General features: G+C 49.0%; 1 protein-coding gene across 1 annotated transcript in view; it reads right to left on the bottom strand.

Moving 5' to 3' along the window:
* The window catches only part of VWF (von Willebrand factor), a 330,068-nt gene that overhangs the window by 143,806 nt on the left and 164,323 nt on the right, over positions 1-21,939 (bottom strand). Inside the window, exons 27-29 of the mRNA XM_075603058.1 lie at positions 17,815-17,950; positions 15,231-16,651; positions 10,885-11,004 (exon numbers count right to left, since the gene is read on the bottom strand). Of these exons, the coding sequence (XP_075459173.1) occupies positions 10,885-11,004; positions 15,231-16,651; positions 17,815-17,950 (1,677 nt within the window). The remainder of the gene's footprint in view (positions 1-10,884; positions 11,005-15,230; positions 16,652-17,814; positions 17,951-21,939) is intronic.

Raw genomic sequence — 21,939 nt, 5'->3', positions numbered from 1 at the left:
GTCTCTCCTTCCCTCCGCCTATGCTCTGACATTGCACCATTACAGAGGTTAGTCCTGTACATTGTAACAGTTTATTTGCATACTTAAGAATTTGCGGATTAGATTTCCGTCCTCGGGTTGTATCCAATGGTGGAGTTTGATAAATCTGCACGGCATGAATCCGCTTTTACACCGCAAAATAGATTTTGGGGGTAACATCGTTGAAACGAATTTGGATGGATTCACCCGTCTCTAACAGGCTCTAGTTGTACCCGACTTCTTCTGCTCTCGCTCCCTTCTGCTCTCGCTCCCTTCTGCTCTCGCTCCCTCCTGCTCTCGCTCCCTCCTGCTCTCTCTCCCTCCTGCTCTCGCTCCCTCCTGCTCTCGCTCCCTCCTGCTCTCGCTCCCTTCTGCTCTCGCTCCCTTCTGCTCTCGCTCCCTCCTGCTCTCGCTCCCTCCTGCTCTCGCTCCCTCCTGCTCTCGCTCCCTCCTGCTCTCGCTCCCTCCTGCTCTCGCTCCCTCCTGCTCTCGCTCCCTCCTGCTCTCGCTCCCTTCTGCTCTCACTCCCTCCTGCTCACAGAGACCTGTCTCTCACAACGTGGCTTTGCTGTGCAGGCTGCTGTCTCCTATGGTGGTCTGGCTTTCTCTCGCACTCCACACCCCAATGTTCGGGGTGGAGGAGTAGGTGTCCCCCTTCCTCCCACTGCCTCCATATAATGCTTTCGCATGCTTTGAGGCTCCCTGTAGGAGAGGTGTGCGGAGGTGTTTAAAACAGGAGGCAGTTTTTAAGGGAAAATCAAAATACGCTTTTATTAGCTGGAACCCTCAAAACAAACCGCTTGGGATCTGCGAAACCCAGATAAAGGAAAACTAACACACCTAACTCCTACATGGAGCACTAACCAACACAGCATGCCCCCTGTCTTGGGGTTGGGGGCAGAGCCCCTTACCAACAACAAATGATAAAATAGGGTGGAGGTCAGAACGTCCTTTTGCAGGATTTCCATTCACAGCAGCCTGCTCTCTATAGCGGTCCAGTGTGTTTCTGGATCAAAGAGAACCTTAGACTGCTGTCAATCAGACTGTTTAAGTCTGTTAATGAGCCAGGTAGAAGCTGGTTAATTGCTTCATGCTGAGATTTACCAGATCGCCGCTGAACTCTACAGCTAGAGAGAGACTTTTCTTGTAAAGCCTTTAGCCAGGGAAAAGACCCTGTTACATACCTCCCCTGTTTGTGGGTAGCTACGTCTAGCCACGGAGGAAGCCCTGTCCCTCCACTCTCTCTTGGGCCCTAGCCCTAGGTTGAGGGAGAATGGATGCAGGGAGAGAGACCACATATTTAGTCTGGGATTTTCCACAAAGCAAAGTCTTCTCTTAAGGCGATTCTCACTCCTACCAGCAATCTGGCTTTTTGCCTATGGGCCAGTTATCTGGTAGGAGATAAGGCAGAGAGGCTCGGTACCTCTCCATGCGTTCGTGACCAAGATATGTGACTGTGGCTGAAGAGGACACCGATGACAATGTCCTTGTAGTCGGTGCTTATAATCAGTGTCTCCTCCAGTAGGCGCTTTTATTCAGCACGCTTTAGTCATTGGTGGGGAACTTTTCCAAAGCACAGTTTTCCCACGATGTGCTTAGCTTCCTGAGCCCTGCAGAGGACTTCTCGCTCAAGCTCATTTTTCCATTTTACCAACTCTTCTGCTACTCCCTTACCAACCACCGCCCTGTATCCTACCTGTGCCACTCCCTCACACTCAGTATATACCAATCACCCTCTCTCCCTCACTGCCCCCTACCTGTGTAACTCCCTCACACTCAGTATATACCAATCACCCTCTCTCCCTCACTGCCCCCTACCTGTGTAACTCCCTCACACTCTGTATACACCGAGCACCTTCTCTCCCTCACTGCCCCCCTACCTGTATAACTCCCTCACACTCAGTATACACCGAGCACCTTCTCTCCCTCACTGCCCCCCCTACCTGTGTAACTCCCTCACACTCTGTATACACCGAGCACCTTCTCTCCCTCACTGCCCCCCTACCTGTATAACTCCCTCACACTCAGTATACACCGAGCACCTTCTCTCCCTCACTGCCCCCCTACCTGTATAACTCCCTCACACTCAGTATACACCGAGCACCTTCTCTCCCTCACTGCCCCCCTACCTGTGTAACTCCCTCACACTCTGTATACACCGAGCACCTTCTCTCCCTCACTGCCCCCCCTACCTGTGTAACTCCCTCACACTCTGTATACACCGAGCACCTTCTCTCCCTCACTGCCCCCCTACCTGTATAACTCCCTCACACTCAGTATACACCGAGCACCTTCTCTCCCTCACTGCCCCCCTACCTGTGTAACTCCCTCACAATCTGTATACACCGAGCACCTTCTCTCCCTCACTGCCCCCCTACCTGTATAACTCCCTCACACTCAGTATACACCGAGCACCTTCTCTCCCTCACTGCCCCCCCTACCTGTGTAACTCCCTCACACTCTGTATACACCGAGCACCTTCTCTCCCTCACTGCCCCCCTACCTGTATAACTCCCTCACACTCAGTATACACCGAGCACCTTCTCTCCCTCACTGCCCCCCTACCTGTGTAACTCCCTCACACTCAGTATACACCGAGCACCTTCTCCCCCTCACTGCCCCCCCTACCTGTGTAACTCCCTCACACTCTGTATACACCGAGCACCTTCTCTCCCTCACTGCCCCCCTACGTGTGTAACTCCCTCACACTCAGTATACACCGAGCACCTTCTCTCCCTCACTGCCCCCCTACCTGTGTAACTTCCTCACACTCAGTATACACCGAGCACCTTCTCTCCCTCACTGCCACCCTACCTGTGTAACTCCCTCACACTCAGTATACACCGAGCACCTTCTCTCCCTCACTGCCCCCCTACCTGTGTAACTCCCTCACACTCAGTATACACCGAGCACTTTCTCTCCCTCACTGCCCCCCCTACCTGTGTAACTCCCCCACACTCTGTATACACCGAGCACCTTCTCCCCCTCACTGCCTCCCTACCTGTGTAACTCCCTCACACTCAGTATACACCGAGCACCTTCTCTCCCTCACTGCCCCCCCTACCTGTGCCACTCCCTCACACTCAGTATACACCAATCACCCTCTCTCCCTCACTGCCCCCTACCTGTGTAACTCCCTCACACTCTGTATACACCGAGCACCCTCTCTCCCTCACTGCCCCCCCTACCTGTGTAACTCCCTCACACTCAGTATACACAGAGCACCTTCTCTCCCTCACTGCCCCCCCCACCTGTGTAACTCCCTCACACTCAGTATACACCGAGCACCTTCTCCCCCTCACTGGCCCCCTACCTGTGTAACTCCCTCACACTCAGTATACACCGAGCACCTTCTCTCCCTCACTGCCCCCCCTACCTGTGCCACTCCCTCACACTCAGTATACACCGAGCACCTTCTCCCCCTCACTGCCCCCCTACCTGTGCAACTCCCTCACACTCTGTATACACCGAGCACCCTCTCTCCCTCACTGCCCCCCCTACCTGTGTAACTCCCTCACACTCAGTATACACCAAGCACCTTCTCTCCCTTACTGCCCCCCCCTACCTCTGTAACTCCCTCACACTCAGTATACACCGAGCACCTTCTCCCCCTCACTGCCCCCCTACCTGTGTAACTCCCTCACACTCAGTATACACAGAGCACCTTCTCCCCCTCACTGCCCCCCTACCTGTGCCACTCCCTCACACTCAGTATACACCAATCACCCTCTCTCCCTCACTGCCCCCTACCTGTGTAACTCCCTCACACTCTGTATACACAGAGCACCTTCTCTCCCTCACTGCACCCCCTACCTGTGTAACTCCCTCACTCAGTATACACCGAGCACCTTCTCTCCCTCACTGCCCCCCCTACCTGTGTAACTCCCTCACACTCAGTATACACCGAGCACCTTCTCTCCCTCACTGCCCCCCCTACCTGTGTAACTCCCTCACACTCAGTATACAACGAGCACCTTCTCTCCCTCACTGCTCCCCCTACCTGTGTAACTCCCTCACACTCAGTATATACCGAGCACCTTCTCTCCCTCACTGCCCCCTACCTGTGTAACTCCCTCACACTCAGTATACACCGAGCACCTTCTCTGCCTCACTGCTCCCCCTACCTGTGTAACTCCCTCACACTCAGTATATACCGAGCACCTTCTCTCCCTCACTGCCCCCCTACCTGTGTAACTCCCTCACACTCTGTATACACCGAGCACCTTCTCTCCCTCACTGCCCCCTACCTGTGTAACTCCCTCACACTCAGTATATACCGAGCACCTTCTCTCCCTCACTGCCCCCCCTACCTGTGTAACTCCCTCACACTCTGTATACACCGAGCACCTTCTCTCCCTCACTGTTCCCCCTACCTGTGTACCTCCCTCACACTCAGTATATACCGAGCACCTTCTCCCCCTCACTGCCCCCCTACCTGTGTAACTCCCTCACACTCAGTATACACCGAGCACCTTCTCCCCCTCACTGCCCCCTACCTGTGTAACTCCCTCACACTCTGTATACACCGAGCACCTTCTCTCCTTCACTGCCCCCCCTACCTGTGTAACTCCCTCACACTCAGTATACACCGAGCACCTTCTCTCCCTCACTGCCCCCCCCCTACCTGTGTAACTCCCTCACACTCAGTATACACTGAGCACCTTCTCTCCCTCACTGCCCCCCTACCTGTGTAACTCCCTCACACTCAGTATACACCGAGCACCTTCTCTCCCTCACTGCCCCCCTACCTGTGTAACTCCCTCACACTCAGTATACACCGAGCACCTTCTCTCCCTCACTGCCCCCCTACCTGTGTAACTCCCTCACACTCAGTATACACCGAGCACCTTCTCTCCCTCACTGCCTCCCTACCTGTGTAACTCCCTCACACTCAGTATATACCGAGCACCTTCTCCCCCTCACTGCCCCCCTACCTGTGTAACTCCCTCACACTCAGTATACACCGAGCACCTTCTCTCCCTCACTGCCCCCCCTACCTGTGTAACTCCCTCACACTCAGTATACACCGAGCACCTTCTCCCCCTCACTGCCCCCCCTACCTGTGTAACTCCCTCACACTCAGTATACACCGAGCACCTTCTCTCCCTCACTGCCCCCCCTACCTGTGTAACTCCCTCACACTCAGTATATACCGAGCACCTTCTCCCCCTCACTGCCCCCCCTACCTGTGTAACTCCCTCACACTCAGTATACACCGAGCACCTTCTCTCCCTCACTGCCCCCCCTACCTGTATAACTCCCTCACACTCAGTATACACCGAGCACCTTCTCTCCCTCACTGCCCCCCTACCTGTGTAACTCCCTCACACTCAGTATACACCGAGCACCTTCTCTCCCTCACTGCCCCCCTACCTGTGCAACTCCCTCACATTAAGTATACACCGAGCACCTTCTCTCCCTCACTGCCCCCTACCTGTGTAACTCCCTCACACTCAGTATACACCGAGCACCTTCTCTCCCTCACTGCCCCCCTACCTGTGTAACTCCCTCACACTCTGTATACACCGAGCACCTTCTCTCCCTCACTGCCCCCTACCTGTGTAACTCCCTCACACTCAGTATATACCGAGCACCTTCTCTCCCTCACTGCCTCCCTACCTGTGTAACTCTCTCACACTCAGTATACACTGAGCACCTTGTCTCCCTCACTGCCCCACTACCTGTGTATCTCCCTCACTCAGTATACACGAGCACCTTCTCTCCCTCACTGCCCCCCCTACTTGTGTAACCCTCTCACACTCAGTATACACCGAGCACCTTCTCTCCCTCACTGCCCACCCTACCTGTGCAACTCCCTCACATTAAGTATACACCGAGCACCTTCTCTCCCTCACTGCCCCCTACCTGTGTAACTCCCTCACACTCAGTATACACGAGCACCTTCTCTCCCTCACTGCATCCCCTACTTGTGTAACTCTCTCACACTCAGTATACACCGAGCACCTTCTCTCCCTCACTGCCCCCCTACCTGTGTAACTCCCTCACACTCAGTATACACCGAGCACCTTCTCTCCCTCACTGCCCCCCCTACCTGTGTAACTCCCTCACACTCAGTATACACCGAGCACCTTCTCTCCCTCACTGCCCCCCTACCTGTGTAACTCCATCACACTCAGTATACACCGAGCACCTTCTCTCCCTCACTGCCCCCCCTACCTGTTTAACTCCCTCACACTCAGTATACACCGAGCACCTTCTCTCCCTCACTGCCCCCCTACCTGTGTAACTCCCTCACACTCAGTATATACCGAGCACCTTCTCTCCCTCACTGCCCCCCTACCTGTGTAACTCCCTCACACTCAGTATACACCGAGCACCTTCTCTCCCTCACTGCCCCCCCTACCTGTGTAACTCCCTCACACTCAGTATACACCGAGCACCTTCTCTCCCTCACTGCTCCCCCTACCTGTGTAACTCCCTCACACTCAGTATACACCAAGCACCTTCTCTCCCTCACTGCCCCCTACCTGTGTAACTCCCTCACACTCAGTATACACCGAGCATCTTCTCTCCCTCACTGCCCCCTACCTGTGTAACTCCCTCACACTCAGTATACACCGAGCACCTTCTCCCCCTCACTGCCCCCCCTACCTGTGTAACTCCCTCACACTCAGTATACACCGAGCACCTTCTCTCCCTCACTGCCCCCCTACCTGTGTAACTCCCTCACACTCAGTATACACCGAGCACCTTCTCTCCCTCACTGCCCCCTACCTGTATAACTCCCTCACACTCAGTATACACCGAGCACCTTCTCCCCTCACTGCCCCCCCTACCTGTGTAACTCCCTCACACTCAGTATACACCGAGCACCTTCTCTCCCTCACTGCCCCCCTACCTGTGTAACTCCCTCACACTCAGTATACACCGAGCACCTTCTCTCCCTCACTGCCCCCTACCTGTATAACTCCCTCACACTCAGTATACACCGAGCACCTTCTCTCCCTCACTGCCCCCCTACCTGTGTAACTCCCTCACACTCAGTATACACCGAGCACCTTCTCTCCCTCACTGCCCCCTACCTGTATAACTCCCTCACACTCAGTATACACCGAGCACCTTCTCCCCTCAATGCCCAACCTACCTGTGTAACTCCCTCACACTCAGTATACACCGAGCACCTTCTCTCCCTCACTGCCCCCTTACCTGTGTAACTCCCTCACACTCAGTATACACCGAGCACCTTCTCTCCCTCACTGCCCCCTACCTGTATAACTCCCTCACACTCAGTATACACCGAGCACCTTCTCTCCCTCACTGCCCCCCTACCTGTGTAACTCCCTCACACTCAGTATACACCGAGCACCTTCTCTCCCTCACTGCCCCCCTACCTGTGTAACTCCCTCACACTCAGTATATACCGAGCACCTTCTCCCCCTCACTGCCCCGCCTACCTGTGTAACTCCCTCACACTCAGTATACACCGAGCACCTTCTCTCCCTCACTGCCCCCCCTACCTGTATAACTCCCTCACACTCAGTATACACCGAGCACCTTCTCTCCCTCACTGCCCCCCTACCTGTGTAACTCCCTCACACTCAGTATACACCGAGCACCTTCTCTCCCTCACTGCCCCCCTACCTGTGCAACTCCCTCACATTAAGTATACACCGAGCACCTTCTCTCCCTCACTGCCCCCTACCTGTGTAACTCCCTCACACTCAGTATACACCGAGCACCTTCTCTCCCTCACTGCCCCCCTACCTGTGTAACTCCCTCACACTCTGTATACACCGAGCACCTTCTCTCCCTCACTGCCCCCCTACCTGTGTAACTCCCTCACACTCAGTATACACCGAGCACCTTCTCTCCCTCACTGCCCCCTTACCTGTGTAACTCCCTCACACTCAGTATACACCGAGCACCTTCTCTCCCTCACTGCCCCCCCTACCTGTGTAACTCCCTCACACTCAGTATACACCGAGCACCTTCTCTCCCTCACTGCCCCCTACCTGTGTAACTCCCTCACACTCAGTATACACCGAGCACCTTCTCTCCCTCACTGCCCCCCTACCTGTGCCACAACCTCACACTCAGTATACACCAAGCACCCTCTCTCCCTCACTGCCCCCTACCTGTGTAACTCACTCACACTCAGTATACACCGAGCACCCTCTCTCCCTCACTGCCCCCCCTACCTGTGTAACTCCCTCACTGCCCCCTACCTGTGTAACTCCCTCACACTCAGTATACACCGAGCACCTTCTCTCCCTCACTGCCCCCCCTACCTGTGTAACTCCCTCACACTCAGTATACACCGAGCACCTTCTCTCCCTCACTGCCCCCCTACCTGTGTAACTCCCTCACACTCAGTATACACCGAGCACCTTCTCTCTCTCACTGCCCCCCTACCTGTGTAACTCCCTCACACTCAGTATACACCGAGCACCTTCTCTCCCTCACTGCCCCCCTACCTGTGTAACTCCCTCACACTCAGTATACACCGAGCACCTTCTCTCCCTCACTGCACCCTACCTGTGTAACTCCCTCACACTCAGTATACACCAAGCACCTTCTCTCCCTCACTGCCCCCCCTACCTGTGTAACTCCCTAACACTCAGTATACACCGAGCACCTTCTCTCCCTCACTGTCCCCCTACCTGTGTAACTCCCTCACACTCAGTATACACAGAGCACCTTCTCCCCCTCACTGCCCCCCCTACCTGTGTAACTCCCTCACACTCAGTATACACCGAGCACCTTCTCCCCCTCACTGCCCCCCCTACCTGTGTAACTCCCTCACACTCAGTATACACCGAGCACCTTCTCTCCCTCACTGCCCCCCTACCTGTGCCACAACCTCACACTCAGTATACACCAAGCACCCTCTCTCCCTCACTGCCCCCCTACCTGTGCCACAACCTCACACTCAGTATACACCAAGCACCCTCTCTCCCTCACTGCCCCCTACCTGTGTAACTCCCTCACACTCAGTATACACCGAGCACCCTCTCTCCCTCACTGCCCCCCCTAGCTGTGTAACTCCCTCACACTCAGTATACACCGAGCACCTTCTCTCCCTCACTGCCCCCCCTACCTGTGTAACTCCCTCACACTCAGTATATACCGAGCACCTTCTCTCCCTCACTGCCCCCTACCTGTGTAACTCCCTCACACTCAGTATACACCGAGCACCTTCTCCCCCTCACTGCCCCCCTACCTGTGTAACTCCCTCACACTCAGTATACACCAAGCACCCTCTCTCCCTCACTGCCCCCTACCTGTGCCACAACCTCACACTCAGTATACACCAAGCACCCTCTCTCCCTCACTGCCCCCTACCTGTGTAACTCCCTCACACTCAGTATACACCGAGCACCTTCTCTCCCTCACTGCCCCCCTACCTGTGTAACTCCCTCACACTCAGTATACACCAAGCAGCCTCTCTCCCTCACTGCCCCCCCTACCTGTGTAACTCCCTCACACTCAGTATATACCGAGCACCTTCTCTCCCTCACTGCCCCCTACCTGTGTAACTCCCTCACACTCAGTATACACCAAGCAGCCTCTCTCCCTCACTGCCCCCCCTACCTGTGTAACTCCCTCACACTCAGTATATACCGAGCACCTTCTCTCCCTCACTGCCCCCTACCTGTGTAACTCCCTCACACTCAGTATACACCGAGCACCTTCTCTCCCTCACTGCCCCCTACCTGTGTAACTCCCTCACACTCAGTATACACCAAGCAGCCTCTCTCCCTCACTGCCCCCCCTACCTGTGTAACTCCCTCACACTCAGTATACACCGAGCACCATCTCTCCCTCACTGCCCCCCCTACCTGTGTAACTCCCTCACACTCAGTATACACCGAGCACCTTGTCTCCCTCACTGCCCCCCTACCTGTGTAACTCCCTCACACTCAGTATACACCAAGCAGCCTCTCTCCCTCACTGCCCCCCTACCTGTGTAACTCCCTCACACTCAGTATACACCGAGCACCTTCTCTCCCTCACTGCCCCCCTACCTGTGTAACTCCCTCACACTCAGTATACACCAAGCAGCCTCTCTCCCCACCTTTAACACTAACCTTAAAACACCTCTTTAAAATGACACATCTCAATAGCCCAGACTAATGGCTACTGTCCCACACCCAGTCACTCCTACCGCCCATTGTGGCCAAGCACTGCCATCTGCTGCACTTATCCCCTCACCTGCTGTCTCTGTAACTCTCCCATCATACCTCTTAGATTGTAAGCTCTCTGGGGCAGGGATTTCCTTTCCTATTGTCTGGTGTTATTTGTTGCACTTAGTGTATTATAATTCCCTCTACTGTATCTTTTGTAAAGCACTATGAGCGCTATATAAATACAGATACACATACTGTACATATCAGGATATCCCCAATTTAGTTTATTCGCCTGTTAACTAAAGGATTATTACCAGAGCTAAGGTAGTGTGGCACATGTAAATGAGTATTTATCGAAAACATTATTAATTCAGATTATTACTACAAACTGATACCCGCTTCCAGCAGTTTATAACAGCTGGTCTAGAACCCCATGACATGCTGTTAAGATGACCATAAAGAAAAGAAAGAGGTATATTTTATTATGTGATCTTGTCATTCAGTTATTTTGTTTTTGATAAGGAAATTATTACTGTACAGCCAAGGCCCTGTATTACTTCCTGTGATAGTAAGGACTGGTTAAAATACGTTCCCCCCGAGGGCTCGTCACGTGTAAGCTGCCTGGTGCAGGAATTGTGTACAGCCCGTACATATACATATACATACATTCTAAGTACAGTATTGCAAACAGCGGAAAGTACATGTTCACTTTCTAACAGGTGATTATTGCTAAAACCCCTACTGTATTACTATATGTGAATGTTGATACATTACTTACCAATATCAGCTTTTTTAATAAAGGCCTTTACAAATGTTTTCATTTCTTCAAACTGTGATGCTCGGACGGCCGAACTACCATCCAGAATAAATATGACATCCATTGGTTTGGTGCATGGTTCTGTAATAAGATACAAATATCTGGTGATAAGATTTATACTTCTTTCTATACTCCTCATAGTATGTGTTTACGATAACGTTTATTATTACTAATAATTACTTTCTAGAAATAAAATAAGCTGTGTTTTATTTTTGTTTCATAGTTACATACACTAAAATATATTTTTTCAAAAACATTTTGTCCATATATAATTCAGCTAATTTGTAAACGTTTTGGTTCTTAATTCACAACAAAGAATGCATGAGATTTCTACTGTATTGCTAAGCTGAAGTGTGATAAGCAAAGGGTGAATGTGTGGTGTGTGAGAGGAAGGTGAGGTGTGCTATGTGACACGCAAACGGTGAATGGGGTGTGTGTGTGAGAGGAAGGTGAGGTGTGCTATGTGACAAGCAAAGGGTGAATGTGAGGTGTGTGATACAGAAAGGTGAGGTGTGTTATGTGACAAGCAAACGGTGAATGTGATGTGTGTGATACAGAAAGGTGAGGTGTGCTATGTGACAAGCAAACAGTGAATGGGGGGTGTGTGTGAGAGGATGGTGAGGTGTGCTATGTGATAAGCAAAGGGTGAGGTGTGTGATACAGAAATGTGAGGTGTGCTATGTGACAAGCAAACGGTGAATGGGGTGTGTGTGTGAGAGAGAGGAAGGTGAGGTGTGCTATGTGACAAGCAAACGGTGAATGTGTGGTGTGTGATACAGAAAGGTGAGGTGTGTTATGTGACAAGCAAAGGATGAGTGTGAGGTGTGATACAGAAAGGTGAGGTGTGCTATGTGACAAGCAAACGGTGAATGTGAGGTGTGTTTGAGAGAAAGGTGAGGTGTGCTATGTGACAAGCAAAGGGTGAGTGTGAGGTGTGTGTGAGAGAAAGGTGAGGTGTGCTATGTGACAAGCAATCAGTGAGTGTGAGGTGTGTGTGAGAGAAAGTTGAGGTGTGCTATGTGACAAACAAAGGGTGAATGTGAAGTGTGCTGAGAATATGGGTGAGTATGAAGTGTGAGTGTGGTGGGTTTGTGAGTGGAGGGCGAGTGTGTTGTGTGTGTGTGAGAAGGATTGCGTGTGGTCTGTCTAGCAGAGGGGGCCCCGAGATTTGAATCCTCCAGCGATTTGAAAACCACGGATATAGGGAGTTTAGGTCCTTAAAGCTTATTGATATAAAAGTAATTCTCACAAGCAACATATGTCCTATGATATAATATTAATTGATTTGTAAGTCAACTTAAATGTTTTTAAATGTAATTAAAGTATCTGACATTTAACCCTAGGATAAGGTTATTATGGTAAGATAAGATTGTGACGAAAAGTGCAGCAGAACGGTAGCAATAAAGGTTGTCTGGTCCTTCTCCCTTTCAATGGGGTCACTGCCCTTCACCTAAGCGTTATTGTGAGGCACTGGAATTGCATGTGACTGTATTTCCCAAAACCATGTAATATACAAAACGCTATTGTATGTTAAAAAAAAAAAAAAAAAACAGTTAACCCCATAAGTGCCGAATCTGGCTATTGAATGTGTGTTGTAATGTTTGTCTGTTTTAACCATGTTTTATGTTTGTGATGTTCCATTAGCTTTTGCCAGAATAAACCCATTATTTAACCCCTTACTCTGCCTTGCGCTGTGATCCCTGTCTAAGTCATCTGGTCTTCCATGACAAACGCCCTATCCTGGTGGCAGCGGTGGGATGTACACAGACTTAACGCTGTAATTCTTGCAGAAATTTCAGCATTGAGTTGATCTAATTTTAAGATCACAGGAGCATTGGGGTTACAGGAGCACTGGCTACGAACCCAGCTAACACTCAAAATTGCCCCATTAGCTTGTCTTAGTTGACTGAAAGAAAACCAACGGAAGCATGATAGAGGTTAGTACAGCTCCTGGAAGAAGGTAGCTGTCTGCTACTGAGACTATTGCATACATGAGGGGAAACGCGGCAGGCTAGACCTAATCTGAGACATGGTGCAGCACGAGGAGCGAGCAAGCCCTGGCTGAAGAGGTAGCGGTCAAAGTAGATGTCCCAGCTAGGCTCCCAATTGCCCCATCCCGATTGCCCAGTGTGGATATCCCCCTGAGTCAACCAGCTGCTACCCCGTCAACCAGCCAGGAGAGTGAGAGAAGTGACTCCAAGCCCACCGCATCCGCTTCAACGTGGCTGCAAAAAACATTGCTGGCTTTATGGCCAAACCCCTCAGCCAAGGAGCGGTTGAAGGCCTTCCAATGCCCTTGTGCTTGCTGAGGTGACCAGATCACGACACAGCCGCTTCTCAGCCCGGAAGCGGTACTCCAGCTATGGACAATCCCCAAGGCTCACCTACAACAGCTTCACCAAATTCCAGGAGGCTGCCGAGGACATCGATTGGGTACCTGCGGCTGTTTGAGCAACACTGCTGCCTTCATCCCCTCCCTGAGGAAGACTGGGTGAAGTATCTCACCCCTCAGTGAGCTGGCAAAGCAGCGAGGCCTACAGAGAGGTGAGGCAAGCAGATGCCGGCAACTACAAATGGTCAAGCTCCTCGTACTGGACCAAGATGTTAATCTCGAAAGAATAAAAAGACAATGATAAACACAGATAATTAGTGCATGTATTGAATGAACACAATACGTCCTCTTGTGAATGGGGGAAGGGGAGGGGGGGGGGAAGGGAAAAAGGTGACTTGTTGTATACAACAAAAATATATATATATCTCAATAACTCACACGGCCTAGTGTGAGACCCTTCGACGAAGCATTATTTGCGAAACGCGTAGTTGTGTGTAGGACCCAGGCAGCCACCGGACTTCCGGCAAGATCCCCCGACACCGGTCCCGCAGTCGGACGCGCCCACGGGAGTCTACCGGGAAGGAGCGGGTCTCGCGGATCGACCTGCGGCTGGCATTGGGCTTTTTTACTGTGTGTGAGTGCTCCAAGCTTTTATTCGTTTTTGCTGTAATAAATTATATACTTTTGGTAATCCAGGCTCTGCCCATTTTACTGTATTTGGGCATCTGGGAGAGGAGCCATACGCACTCTATATCCACTGTGGGGTAATAAGGAGGAGACGTGACTGACTACCATCAGATTGACAGCACTCTACTTTTACACTGAGGGAAGGAGCTCCTCACAAGGCCGTGTGAGTTGTTCTCTTATATATTTATTTACATCCCATTGCTGTAATATTTACATTCAGCTGCCCTTTCCGCCATCCATCTCTGAGGGAAGGGTCTCACACTTGGCCGTGTGAGTTATTGAGATATATATATTTTTGTTGTATACAAGTCACCTTTTCCCCTCCCCCCCCCCTCCCCTTCCCCCATTTACAAGAGGACGTATTGTGTTCATTCAATACATGCACTAATTATCTGTGTTTATCATTGTCTTTTTATTCTTTCGAGATTAACATCTTGCGCTGACCGCACTCTGTGTCCATTGCCGTTACAAGAAGATTCCGGGTTCCATCATTTTCTTGGTCAAGCTGCAGAACTACGACAAGGGCTAGTATATACATACTTCTTTGGTTTCTACACTAGCCCACCGGTGTTACACATCCATACGTCACACAAGGTAGGGAGCGCCCCAGCTTTGTTTTTTGTTCGGTATGAGGTAACGCCAGAGTACTAATGGGCCCAGCTCATAACGCTGAATTAGAGCAGTCAGGACACCCACAAGGAGTTTGCGGCCTGCCTCAACCATAACACCATGTGCTGGGTAGAAGGGTGTGGGGCCACCTCATATGAGAAACTCATGTACCTTGTAATCAGGGTGCAGCGTCTCCGGAAATGTATGCCAGAGGTGCGGGAGTGGGTCATCGACCGAAAGCTGAACACCGTTAAGGCAGCCGCCAAGATGGGGGATGAGTTCCTGGCTGCGCATCCACAGTTCTGCCGTCAAGCCCCAGCAAGTACCCCAGCCCACGGAACACACGGTTCCACCGCAGAAGACGGAGTTATCGAGTTAGAGAAGTAGCCACTCACCCAGCCAATCCCAAACTACACCCCGACCGACATCATTTGCACGAATGCAAGTGCTTTCTGTGCTCTAGTATGTACAGTTTTTTGTGTGTTTTAACACTTTTATGCTTGTGATGTTCCCTGTTGGCTTCTGCCAGAATAAACCGCTGTTTATTTAACCCCTTACTCTGCCTTGTGCCGTGATCCCTGTATAAGTCGTCTGGTCTTCCATGACAAAGATGTATATTTTTCATGGTGCATTATTTGCAATAAAAGACAAAATAAAGCAAAAGGTAAAACAGTCTTACCTGTTACCGCCTGTGCGATTGGAGCCGGGACAGTGCTGGCGGGTATACTGCTGCTGGAACAACATTTCTCTAGCACCAACTCGGGCGCATTTGATATAAGCATGTCATAATTGTGAATTAATATTGTTTCGCCATGCTGACTGACCAGTTCGATTTCCCTCATGTCAACATTGTCACCGACCGCTATAGGAACAACATGTATGTCGTCGGGAACTTTAGTTATAACATCCGTGGCGGGGTTACTTGTGACCATGTAGACTAGATGTGGTACTTGATTTCTGCTTCCGATATCTGTTGTAAAGGCGTGCTCACTGACATAGCTAAGGGCCTTCCCTGTGTTGGTAGCATTGCCACCTTGGTACTTAATCTCTCTTATTCGCTCAATAATGTGTTGCTTTGATTGTTCCTGAGAGAAAGAATACTCAATGGTTATAGTGAAGGAATACTGTATAATTGTAATTTGAACTGTTTCTTCACTTATGTCCATCTTCTGAATCATATTTTCAAGAAAGACCTTGGATTTATTAAAGTTCACCTCTCCTACTTTATCCGAACCTTCAATTACAATGACTAGATCCACCTTCTTGTTTTGGGGAGCTCTTGTTGAAAGTTGTAGCACTGGGGTGTCTGTCTCTACAGGTCGTCTCTGAACAGGGGAAATAGTAACTTCAACTTCTGCAGGGAAGGTTATGACACTGGGCTTTTTAGTTGGAATTGAAAATAGTTTTGGTGCTTCTGGTACCAGGTCACACAAATAGTGAATGATTTCATCTCTTCGGTCCAGTAATTCATATACATTGTCCAAAATAAATGCTTTATTCATGGGCGATTTACTTTCAATAAGACTTATTTCTTTCATATTGACATCTGGTCCTAATCCAACTGGAATCACTGTTATCTTGTGCTTGGTGATTTCTTTCAGTATACTCGATACGCTACGTGAAGACGTACTTGCTGTCAACAACATGGCAATTCTGGCTGCATTGTCTCTCGGAGCTTTACGAAACACATAATGGGAAGCATATTTAAGCGCCTCAAAGGTAGAAGCTGATGGACTTCCCGTGTACTTTATACCTTTGACTATTTTAACCAGCTCAGACGGCTTCTTACTGTTTTGGAGATTAAAGTACATGATTGTACCCGAATTATATTGCACAACGGACACACGGATTTTGTTTTGTGAGATGTGGAGTTTTTCCATCGTGCCAACAATAAAATCCTTCACAATGTTAAACTTATTTTCTGAGAGTTTTGAGGATCCATCTACCAGGAAAGCCAGGTCCATCATCTTGTTACAGTAAAATGTCCCGTCCGTCACTTCAGGGGTAGGGGACGGGATTTCTGGTGGAATTATCGTCTCTGGCACGGTTACCTTCTCTAGTTCACAAACATCGCACTGCAGCTGGTTTCCTTCACAAAGGCTACAAAAAAAGTAAAGTTATATTTTTGTTGAACATGATGAAATGCAAACTGAATGGTGAATTAGATTAGTGTTTCCTAGTTTGACAATCGCCATATCATTCTTGAAATATTTTAAAAAAAGTGATTTTTAAAAATATTTTTCTATCTGTTCAATGCAGTACAAAGCATGAGGTGAGAAAGCCTATTATATGAATGGAAATAACTGCATTGTTAACTACATGAGAATTTTTCCAGGTAGTGTTAGGACCTGCATACTGGTCATGCTGTGACGTGGCTGCATACTGGTCATGCTGTGACGTGGCTGCATACTGGTCATGTAGTGACGTGGCTGCATACTGGTCATGCCGTGATGTGGCTGCATAGTGGTCATGCCGTGACGTTGGCTGCACACTGGTCATGCCGTGACGTTGGCTGCAGGCTTATAACGCTTTGGCCAAAGGGTTTAACTAAATAACCCTTACTCATGAGAACATCAGCACTGAAGTATTGTACTATGTATTTTTTGTCACATTGGATGTAGCATTCGGCATTTCTGTCTTTGGTTGTTAGCTACTTCGCTGCTTATCACCATATTGCACGGGGGGCCTATCACATGCTGCAGATACTGTATATCGCCAAGTTGATCTTGGGAAATAGGATTAAATTAATTTTGAAATAGCTTATACTGTATATGGTCATTATATAAATTAAGTATGAATAATATCTTAGTTTTCTATATAAGTGCTTTAAATTATGAATGGCTCATTGCTTATATATATTGGTATTTAGATATCTGTCCATATGGATTAATGTAAATTATTTAACAGATTCTCATATATATCGTAGTCTTCCTTCTGTTTGCCCAATTTCAAGTTATTGAAATATTTCCAAGTATGGAATGCAAGGAAAAAATGTGTGAGGATTTAACTAAAAATTGTAGTTTGCTCAAAATCTGAACACATCTCACCCGTAGGAAAGGCAACAGCAGTATAGCTAATCTCTCCGGAACCTTAAGGGTTAAAAAAAACTCGCCCACAAAATATTGCTTACCCTCTTCACAGTATCGTTCCCTATCAGTTCCATCAACACTTTACCCACCTTTATCTGTTCTAAGAACACGAGGATCTGCTGAAATAACCAAAACCAAAGGCTGGTGCAAAAAGGCCATCTCAAATAACTTTACCATAACTGACAGTTTTTAGGGTCATCCTTGTTCAAAATTATTCTCTTTCCGTGCGGGACGCGGCGACCTTGTACCAGGCACACCTGGCATTCCCGGGCGTCAACGCACGATTCCGATATTTCATCAAGTATTTTACCTAAGTGAAAGAAGAAGTTTTACTATCAATACGGAAACGCACTCAGAGACTTCAAGGATTCCTGATCACTTGTAACGTTCACAGATTTACTTCAAACAAATGCTTGTGCCGCTTAACAAACACAGCGTGAAAGTGGGTGAATAGTCTCCCTGCACATACAACTGTTTACAAACAGTCTTATCATGATTCACTTTGACCCCTTTCACTCATTTTTAGTTACAATACAAAATCAATATTAATCTGCACATTGTATATAAGAAAAAAGAAAATGTCATTTATACACAAAAATATCAGTAAATGCATTAAAGAGAATGGGACCTGAGTGCTCTTCAGCTTTGGCGATGCCTTACTAACCAATACAGTATGTCACATAAGAGGGTTATTTGTAATTCTGCATTTAATAAGAAAATGAATGAAGTTACAGTACAACTGATACCAGCTACCACGTCTCTAACACACACACACACACACATATACCTGTATGTGTGTATATATATATATATATATATATATATATATATATATATATATATATAGTATCATCTATTTATTTTTTGATTATTGAAGCTCGGCTAACACGGTACTGATACCTCTACATGTGTGTGTGTGTATGTATATATATATATATATATATATATAGATATATATATATATATATATATATATATATATATATATATATCTATATATTGTGACAGAAACCAGGGGATGGTAATAAATTCCGTATATAGGGCTCCCAGGATACTAGACAGTTTCTATCCTGTTTGGCCTGGGAGTGCAGCCTTATAATACATACACTCCATCCCACAGTTTGGCAAGCGCTGGAACTGAGGGATGAGAGATCCAGACCAGAGTTTGTCTGCTGCCTGATTTCTGTCACCTGTCATGCTAATTAGGAATCAGGTATGAAAGACTGATTTCCTGTTTGCTCTGGTCTCCCCACAAGAGCCAGGAGGCTGGAATGCTGCTGAACTACAGAGGGGAGAAGCCTCTTCCCCAAACAGGTTCAATCTTTCTGTTCATTTGTGTAAGACTGCAAAAGTACCGTGTTTTGATGTTGGAAGTGGAAAAGCCACTTCCAACCCTGAGTCAGGGATATCTAAGTTAAGTTATCGCTCAGGTGAGCAGCTTTTGTTTTGATCTGTTTTCTGTTGTATGCACTGTGGCAGTCTCAGTGCCTGGGACTGAATAAACCAGGCATAGCCTGTTTAAAGGAACAGTATGTGACGCCTCATCATTTAACCTACCCTAAAAGACCGTGTTCTAAACAGTCCCGGACAAACGACGGAGCCCCGGAGTAAGCCGTTTGTCACATATGGTGGAGAATGCGGGCAGAGCACTAGGGGGTCTGCGGGTTGAAGAACTTTGAAAAAAAAAAAAAAAAAAAGTTTTTTTCATCCTCTGCAAACAAGATGGAAGACGTGGTGGGTGCGCTGGTACGCAATGTCGCTGCCCAGAAAGACGCGAATGAAACCCAGCAACAGCTGTTAATAGCCCAGCAAGAAACTAATGCAAACCAGCAGCAGACGAATGCAGCCCATCAACAGCTGCTAATAGCCCAGCAAGAGATTAATGCCAACCAGCAACAGGCGAATGCCAACCAGCAACAGGCGAATGCAAACCAGCAACAGACGAATGAAGCCCTGCAAAACGCGAATGCAAACCAGCAAGAGACAAACCGCTTGCTGAGAGAGGAGCAACAGCGGTTCGCTCAGGGCTTACAGCAGGAACTCGAGATCCTGAGGGGGACTATCAGTAACCTTCCACTGGCAGCGGCAGCCCCAGTTCCGAAAATGACCAGGGCAAGCCACTACCTTCAGAAGATGGGACCCTCGGATGATGTGGAAGCCTATCTTCTCACGTTTGAACGCACGGCACAGAGAGAGGGATGGCCAGAAGCTGAGTGGGCTGGTCTAATCGCACCCTTCCTAAGCGGCGAACCCCAGAAGGCTTACTTTGATCTAGAGCCAGCCGAAGCTAACGTCTATGCAAAATTGAAGTTCGAGATCCTCGCCCGCCTCGGCGTAACCACGGCTGTTCGCGCCCAAAGGTTTCACGCATGGTCCTTCACGATGGATAAAGCCACCCGAAGCCAGATGTATGACCTCATCCACCTCGCCCGGAAGTGGCTACAACCCGAGATCAACTCAGCCAGCCACATCGTGGAACGGTTGGTCATGGACCAGTTCTTGAGGAAACTTCCCTCTGCCTTACGCCGTTGGGTCAGTCGGAGTGACCCCCACAATGCGGATGAGCTTGTGGCCCTCGTAGAAAGGTACAATGCAGCAGAAGAGCACCCGCAACCCACAGTCGTGGAGCAACCCCACTACCCGAGGTTCCAGGACTCTTCCAGAGACGGTAAAAGGGTACCGGGGTTAAGGGGCGCTGAAGAGCGGCGACCACCTCACGCAGCACCAGCAACAGTGGTTCGCACACTAAGGGCAATAGCCAACATGGGGAGCCGGGAAAAGGCTCTAAGTGGGACACAGACTATGTACCTAAATGTGTAAATTGTCATGAGAGGGGCCACACAGCAAAAATCTGCCCACTAAATGATGAGCCCATGCAATGCAACAGCGTGGAACCTTATTCGCTGTTGTCCCAATGTATGGGCCCTAGCCCAGAGGACCCCTTGAATAACCATCTGTGGGCATTTGTAAAGGTTAATGGTAAGAGGGTTCGGGCACTTCTTGACTCTGGGAGCATGGTCACACTAGTGTCCGAATACCTCTTGCCCATTAAGAAGAAACAGGGAAACAGTTCACAAAGAGTGGCAATTTGTTGTATACATGGGGATAATCATGAATATTCCACTGTTGATGTTTTTTTTGAAACAGAGTTTGGTTCTTTAGATTTCAAGGTGGGTATTGTACCCAAACTGGCACATGATGTGTTAATAGGGACCGACTTTCCCCATTTTCTAAAAATGTGGTCCCCCGCTCAGAATAGCGCCCAGAGTTCAATAGCGGACCATAATGAAGTATTAGAAGAAACAAATCCTTTCCCTTTTTCAGAAATGGAGGTTGACGAGGGCCCAAATAAGAAGGGGGAAAAGGAGGAGTGCTGTAAAATTCCCTTCCCCATCACTACTTTGGTAGGGAATACCCCAAATCAAGATGTTGAGCAGACACTTACCACCCCAGAACCGGATAAGACCCTCGCTGACATAGAGGTCAGTCCTGGGAGTTTTAAGAAGGCCCAGTGGGAGGACCCCACATTAGCGGTAGCAAGGGGAAATATACGGGACCAGAATAGTACTCCTGGCCAACCAGATAGGTCACTTGCTTACCCCTACTTCGAGGTAGAGAACGACCTAGTATATCGGGTTGATAAAAGGAAATCAGTTACAACTAAACAATTGTTGGTACCACGGACATTCCGTAACGTAGTATTACACCTGGCACATAGTCATCCATTGGGGGGACACCTAGGGGTGGAAAAGACAAAAGAAAAGGTTCTTCGAAGCTTCTATTGGCCTGGGGTTCTGGCAGAAATTACGAATTATTGTTCCTCATGCCCAGAATGTCAGATCACCGCCCCGTTCAAGGCGTACCGCAGCCCATTGGTACCCCTTCCCATAATAGAGGTACCATTTGACCGGATTGCTATGGATCTAGTAGGACCCCTAATAAAGTCTGCTAGGGGACATCAGCATATATTGGTAATATTAGATTATGCCACCCGCTATCCGGAGGCAGTTCCCCTACGTAGCACCTCTGCTAAAAACATAGCAAAAGAGTTAGTAGTTCTGTTTTCCCGGGTCGGAATTCCTAAAGAGATTCTATCTGACCAGGGAACACCATTTATGTCCCAAGTAACGAAAGAGCTATGTAAACTCCTAAAAATCAAGCATCTCAGAACCTCAGTCTATCATCCACAAACAGATGGTTTAGTGGAAAGGTTCAATAAAACCTTAAAGAGCATGTTACGGCGGGCGGTTGATAAAGATGGGAAAAACTGGGATTGTTTGTTACCGTACCTGTTATTTG

Source organism: Ascaphus truei, chromosome 5 (assembly GCF_040206685.1).
Source record: "Ascaphus truei isolate aAscTru1 chromosome 5, aAscTru1.hap1, whole genome shotgun sequence".
Lineage (NCBI taxonomy): Eukaryota > Metazoa > Chordata > Amphibia > Anura > Ascaphidae > Ascaphus > Ascaphus truei.
The sequence above is the reverse complement of the archived record's forward strand: the minus strand, read 5'-3'. Positions and strand labels throughout refer to the sequence as shown.